Source organism: Hibiscus syriacus, unplaced genomic scaffold (genome assembly GCF_006381635.1).
Source record: "Hibiscus syriacus cultivar Baekdansim isolate YM2019G1 unplaced genomic scaffold, ASM638163v2 tig00008222_pilon, whole genome shotgun sequence".
NCBI lineage: Eukaryota > Viridiplantae > Streptophyta > Magnoliopsida > Malvales > Malvaceae > Hibiscus > Hibiscus syriacus.
Genome location: NW_024062157.1, coordinates 370830 through 377757, shown reverse-complemented (window position 1 = coordinate 377757; position 6928 = coordinate 370830). Strand labels below are relative to the sequence as shown.

The following is a 6928-nucleotide window of genomic DNA, read 5'->3' as shown; positions in this document are numbered from 1 at the left end:
CATTCAAATTTATTAGAAGTAAGTAATTTGGATCGATATTTTATCTTTTTAATTTAAATTTCAATTTTCTTAACCTAAGACAACTGGAAGTTACGTAATACCGAAAGTGCAGTTAAAGGGTGCTAACCCTTCCTTGACTGTAGCCAACTCCCGAATCCGACACATCTTTGGTAAGACGCAGATCATGTAAGAACTAAAGTATCCGATCAACCTATTTTTCGTAAAATAAATTATCGGTGGCGACTCCTAACCCATTATTTCAAATCGAAACTCAATTTCGAGACCCAACCGAAATACGGTTCCGACACTGTCCTTCCCTTCTAGGCTAAAAAAAAGTGACCAAGAACACAGTAGAATATAAAGGTAAAAATTTAGAAAAGAATCATGCCTACCATGCAGCCTATCGGACCTATCCCTTCACAAATTCTCACAGCATGCTTTTGTTTCAGATGCACCGCATGATTCAGAACAGATGTTTATCGATCCCCGTACCTCTCGCATGTTAAGTTAGCACTCTACAATCTAAGCTAAATTCCCTTGTATATTCTTTGCATTTGATTTTACAGAATAGATGGAATCATGGAAAGACTAAGCTCAACTCAGGGAATCTGGAAATGGAAGTTGGAGTTTTCTTGAGTTTCAGAAAACTCTCTAATCTCAACCGAAAGAAATATGAAGCTGAGGAAAAGATGAGGTCATTATTTTCTGCGCAGTTATCATCTATATTTTATGAGTTAAAGCTGAATTTTGACTATTGCTAGTGAAAACTTAGCTTATTTGATATGTTTTCTGTTTTTTATTGTTGAAAATGAAGAGATCTTACGATCCAGATCTGATTCAAAAGCTCTCAAATTCTGAAGCTAATCTCCGAAAGCAAGTCGTTATGGATGCGATTCAACGAAGAGTATATTTTCACCATTGAATTTTCCCGGCCCTCATCTTATGAGGGGTCAATCTCAGCAATCTTTGTTTCTCCCTAGCATGCAAAGCTGCTTGAAAAAGAGATTTCACCTTCAATCCAAACGATGTCGATGCAATTAAAGGGAAAAAGGGGGGGGGGGACGGGAAAGATTATTGACATAAGATCAATTTGAAGCATTTTCTGTTTATGGTAAAAATGTCGCATGCAATAATTCATTCCATGTTTGATTCACAGATGCTTATGTTTAAATATCCCTTTCTCATCGAGAACTAGTTGGTTTAGTAGGATGAGTTGTTAGATCTCTTAAGCAATGTTAGAGACTCGAACCATGACGTTTACAAATAGAGCAAACTAGATTGAAAGCGTCACTCCCACCTTTGCAATACCCGATATGGATTAATCAATTAATAGATCGAATACCAATAATTAATTCAAAAAAATACCCCTTTCTCCATCCTTAGATTTCTTTGCATGTATGGAATAAAGAGAAACTTGTTAGTGTGTATAGGTACTTCTTAGTTCTTACAATCTTGTACCGGATGAGCACACGAACTGAATCCAAAAAGTTTCGATCTAATATGATTTTATTATATTGGTTTTTCTATAAAAAAAAAAGTTGGATTCGATACATATCAGATTTTTAGAGTATAAATTCGGGTTGGTTCGGATTTAGGATAAAAAATAATTGACTCGATCCGATTTTTATATATTTAGAGATAATTATAATAATGTATTTTTATATTTTTTCAGTTAAATCGCTAATTTAAAATAAAACTAAAAATGTTTTATACACATATTTTTGTTGGATCAGGTGCAAATTTTATTTCAAAAAATGCGTCAAAAATTTTAAGTTAAATAAAGCTATCTTATATGTAAATCGAATCAAATTTTAAGTAGAATGAAATTTTAGATAAATTATATATTTTTATCCAATCGAATTAAATTGATTGAAAATACGATACATATTCATCCCTAAATAGTTGTGTGAAAGCGTTGATTAATCAGATGAGGTAGTACTGCTACCGTTGTAGGCATACACTGCACAAGGCCTGAAATATGTGATACAGCTTAGCTGCACCGATTTTGAGCTCTAAGTTCAACTCACTATCTCATATTTTACCTATTTCTTCCCCCATGGGTCCACAAAGCACCTTCTCTTTAACTGGAATATGAGTTTATTGTAGCAAAACTATTTTTTCATCTATTAATTATATATTTTATATTAGTTCGTAAACCCTAAAACATTTCAATCAAACCATTACTTTAGTTAATTCATTTCATTAATTTATAAGTCAGCTCTATCACTATTAGGATGGATTAAAAAGGACAGAAGAGGCCGCCGTTTTCTTAAAAAATTAATTTTTTATATATCTTAGATATGTTTTCATATTTTTTATTAAAAAACATTTATATTATCTCTTAAATTTTATAAATTTATTTATCTTAAATTTTTATAAATCCGTTGCCTAACGTAAAATAATGCCTCCGTACTTGATCATTAGATTTCAACTAGAACTGTATCCATAACTTATCTTTAAGATGTAACATTTTCTTTATTTTCTGACAGTATGAATAATGGATAAGTGAAACGAAGTCAAATATTCACACAACACTTGGGCACAGTCCTGGTTTACACCCTACTTTTCTTGTTCCCATCAAAGGAATCCCGGAGACAAGAAAGAAATATAAAAGAAGATTAAAAAACAAACACCAAAGTAGAGAGCACTGTATTCACACAAAAAAAAAAAAGCTTCTTTTTAGGTTTCTTATAGCATTACCAGCTATCCCATTCCACAGTGCATGCTTTATAACTTTACTACTTTATATATATATATATATATATTCACAACCCTTTCTCCCCCATCAGTCTTAGAAAAAAAAAGAATGGTTAAACTGGGAGGCGTTGTGGTTTGTCTTTTGATTGTGGCCATGGATGTTGGAGCAGGGATCCTTGGCATCCAAGCTGAAGTTGCTCAAAACAAGGTGACTTGAAACTTATGCTACATTTTTTATTCCATCTTTATCAAGTAATGGTTCTTACTTCTGTTGGTTTGTGAGTATTTTTAAAAAAAAAAAAGGTTAAGCACTTAAGGGTGTGGATATTGGAGTGCAAAGACCCGAGCCGCGATGCATTCAAGCTAGCGTTGGGCGCGGCGGCGTTGCTGACTCTAGCCCATGTGCTTGCCAACCTGCTTGGTGGGTGCATGTGTGTTTGTTCTCAGGAAGAGTTCCACAGATCCTCCGCTAGTACGCAGCTCTCGGTCGCATGTTTCTTCTTCACTTGGTAAGACACGCCACATTTTGCTTTTCTTTGAAATGTATTGTGAATATTTGATGTATTTTTAGGGCCGGGGGTTGAACAGGATAATATTGGTGGTGGGATTGGGGGCTCTGGTGATAGGGATACTACAAAACGACAAGTCCAAGGCGTCGTGTGGGCTGACGCACCACCATATCCTGTCCATCGGAGGGATTTTGTGTTTTGTTCATGGGCTGTTTTCGGTTGCTTATTACGTTTCTGCAACTGCTGCTAGTGATGAAGGAAAGTAAAAAAAGGAACGTGTCAACAATCACTACGGACCTATATGTAAAAACATCTGTAAAATCATCTGTTGATGCCATTATTAATCTTGCGGGGCGGCATTTGTTGGCTCGAGCCTAATTCTTCTTCTTTATATATATATATATCCCCCGCTTTTATAGAGATATGGAATGTGTTGAAACTATGTAAATAGCGAATTGGTTTTATAGACATATCTGTCGGTGGGTTGATATAAATATTTGTATATTATAGAAGTCATTAAATAATTTTATTAATTATAAAATATTACTTTTTAAAAGTTTTAAATACAAATAATTATATTTATATTATTTATATGTTGTCAATATTTAAAAAATATTTATATATCATAATGTCGGAATTACGGATTGAATCGTACAAGAAAAAGAGAGAAAGGAAGGAGAAAAGAGGTTTGATGGTAGCCCACATATTGACCCGAGTGTTGAAAATTTGGGATTTCGATATCGAAATTGCCAAATGGTTTTCACTTCAGTGTGCACTTTTTGACCGAGCATCCCCCAAATTGTGAATTCCAGCCAGAGCTCGAAAACGCTAATAAATTTTGGGTAAAGTTCACAATATCACTAAACTATCCTAAAATAATTTTGGGTAAAGCATAGAAATTGTTCCCAACTATATGCTTTGCTTTGTTGAGTCTCTTTACATAATAGTTCTTTGATTATAGAGTGTTACTTTGTTGATTCTCTCGATTATTAAAAGTTACAAAATGATCACACAATTATTTATATGTTCCAAACTCATCATTTTATGTTAAAAAATTGACTGCAATTTGAGCTAGACGTTAATTTGTTAAATGAGATATGCTAAAATTTGGTCACAATTTCTCAAAAGATTGTTTTATTCCAGTCAGCACGTTAACGTCTAGTTCAGACGACCGTCAGTTTTTGTAACTTTAATAATTGAGGGACTCAATAGACTTATAATCAGGGGACCATTTTAAAACTTTTAATAATGGAGGAATCAACAAAGCAACACACTATAATCGAGGGATCATTTTGTAACTTTTAATAGTTAAAGAACTCAATAGACTTATAATCGGGGGACCATTTATGTAATTTTTAAGTATTAAACTTTAAAAAGATAATGAAATAAGTTTTAAAATTTTAATTTCATTATAAAATAAAGATTATGCTGCTAGAAAATGATGTAACACAATAAATTAATATCTTATTTGACCCCTCGATTATAATTAAAATTTTATTTTAATATTTTTTTAAATATTTATAAAAAATAATTCTAAAAAAATAATTTATTTTTAAAATTATAAACATATTTTTAAAATTATAATTTTGAAATTTTCTATAAATTAGGAAATTATAATAAAGTCCTTCATTTTTCTTATTACTTACTCTCATCCTTCATGTATAATCTTAATTTAGGATTGAGTTGTTTTCATATCCAGCTGCCAAGTTCAAATGGCGTAATGGCTGACATTGGTGGTTGTCCTGTATAAAAATATGCAGAATGAAAAGAAGAAGAAAGAAGTTTTGGTTGTATAACAATACACTGTTCAAACAATAGATGTATATTAGACGTTGAAGGAATGAAGGATGCATCAACAGTGATCAAATAGTAGAAGTCGAAGAAAAGAAAGAAAACTTGGAGAGTTTTTTTAGTACAAGAGCATATGACATAATTGGTCAAATAACAGATGTTGATCAGATGTTTAATGATATGAACAAGCTGAATCATTGATCAATTTTCATTATTGAATTTCAAAAAGTTTAAAATACACAATCAAAGAAGAAGAAGAAGAAAGCAAGTAAAAGGCTTGCATTTTTGTTGGTTTTTGTTCGGGTAAATTGTGCCACTGCTAAGTGCTAAAACAAAATTGTGTTCAAGCTGATTTGAGTGGTGGTGTTTTCATGCTTCCTATATATTTGGAAGTGAGCGAGAGGTAGGCTTTTTATCCTTTTTGGTAATGCTCAATCCCACATAGTATTTGAAACACTATTGGGAATGAGTATTTAAGGTTTGGATTTCCCACTTCCTTGTTAAGTGAAAGAGAACAAGGGGGACTCTCGCGCACCGCCACCGCTGCCGTCCTGCTTGTGGTCGTGGTTTCGACACGTCCGCACGGATATTATCTTTTTAGAGAAAATTCTTGAGGAATTTCTCTTTGAAAGAAACAAATGAAAAAATGTGAAAGATTTCAACTGATATTTATAGGCTGTTGAGGACTGTTTAAATTCGAATGATAACAACTGATTTAAGAGTTATCAGAAATTAAACAGTTTTTCCTAAATTAAATAAAAAACGTTAAGATGTATCTGGACTGATTTCCAGCTTTGTACAAAGGAGACAAGCTGTTAATATCAGGAGTTACATGATTTAATTTCAGGAGTTATAATAGCTGAATAATGATGCAATGAACCTAGACTATTTCTGAGTCAGGTTCATTTAGACGTTTCAGCTGTTACAATGAAGTGTTTTAATCTTGATATTTTATGGACGATTTTAACCATATTTCTAGCCTATAAATAGAGTGTTTGATTCAGCTTCTCAACTCACTCTCAACATTCAGAATTCACTCTCCAAGTGTTTTCTAAATATTTTCTCTGTGTGCTTTCCGATCAGAAGTGCAATACCTCCAGTTATCCACTCCGGTTTCGGGTGTACGGAATTCGGAGCGACCGTGTTAACCTCGGGGGATGGTCTGCATACTGCAGCAATTACACACATCGGGGCGAATTCGTTTCTAAGGCAGTGGTTTTACCACGACACGGTTTACGAATCAGTTCCTTTTAAATTACTGTTTATCTTTCCTGTCAGTGCTAACGGTGTGATTTTCCAGTCCATATTTCCAACAATTTAGAAACAAATTCTATATACTGCAATCATGACAACACCTTTGAGCTAACTCATTCCCGATCTTTCCAAGCTCAATGCACTTGATGGAAAGAATTATAGAAGGTGGTCCCAACGAATCTTGATATTCTTCGAGCAGCTTGATCTTGACTACGTGCTGCTCAAGCCACCACCTACCATGCCGCCAACCCCAGCTGCCGGTAATGATACGGATGCGGTTCTGAATGATGATACCTTAGCAACTGTCGCCTCCGCTCTCGCTACCTATGAGAAATACGAGAAAGACAACAAAACGGTGCGAGGACATCTGCTCAGTCACATGTCAAATAAATTATTTGATATGTTCCTTAGAGAAAAGAGTGCCAAGGCAATATGGGACACTATGGAGAAAAAATATGGTGCTGGTGATGCGGGGATCAAGAAGTACGTTATCGGCGAATGGCTCAAATTCCAGATGACAGATGACAAGCCGATAATGTATCAAGTTCATGACTATGAGAACTTAGTCGCTGACATCATCGCCGAAGGGATGCAAATGTGTGAGATATTGTAAGCCAATGTTCTCATTGAGAAGATGCCTAAGTCATGGTCTGACTATCGCAATTCTCTTAAGCATA

The 6928-nt window shown here is 34.1% G+C and overlaps 1 protein-coding gene across 1 annotated transcript; it reads left to right on the top strand.

The window, feature by feature from the left end:
* The first annotated feature begins 2794 nt into the window (after positions 1 to 2794).
* On the top strand, positions 2795 to 3640 carry LOC120202117. The gene is made up of 3 exons (XM_039202592.1): positions 2795 to 2905; positions 3001 to 3206; positions 3286 to 3640. Exons 1-3 carry the CDS (start codon positions 2807 to 2809, stop codon positions 3470 to 3472), a joined length of 492 nt encoding a protein of 163 aa, XP_039058523.1. The 5' UTR covers positions 2795 to 2806; the 3' UTR covers positions 3473 to 3640.
* The last annotated feature ends 3288 nt before the right edge of the window (positions 3641 to 6928 follow it).

Coding starts and splice junctions, on each gene's coding strand:
- LOC120202117 (XM_039202592.1), top strand. CDS start 2,807: ATGGTTAAACTGGGAGGCGTTGTGGTTTGTCTTTTGATTGTGGCCATG. Junction 2,906..3,000: donor CTGAAGTTGCTCAAAACAAG/GTGACTTGAAAC, acceptor AAAAAAAAAAAG/GTTAAGCACTTAAGGGTGTG. Junction 3,207..3,285: donor GCATGTTTCTTCTTCACTTG/GTAAGACACGCC, acceptor GGGGTTGAACAG/GATAATATTGGTGGTGGGAT.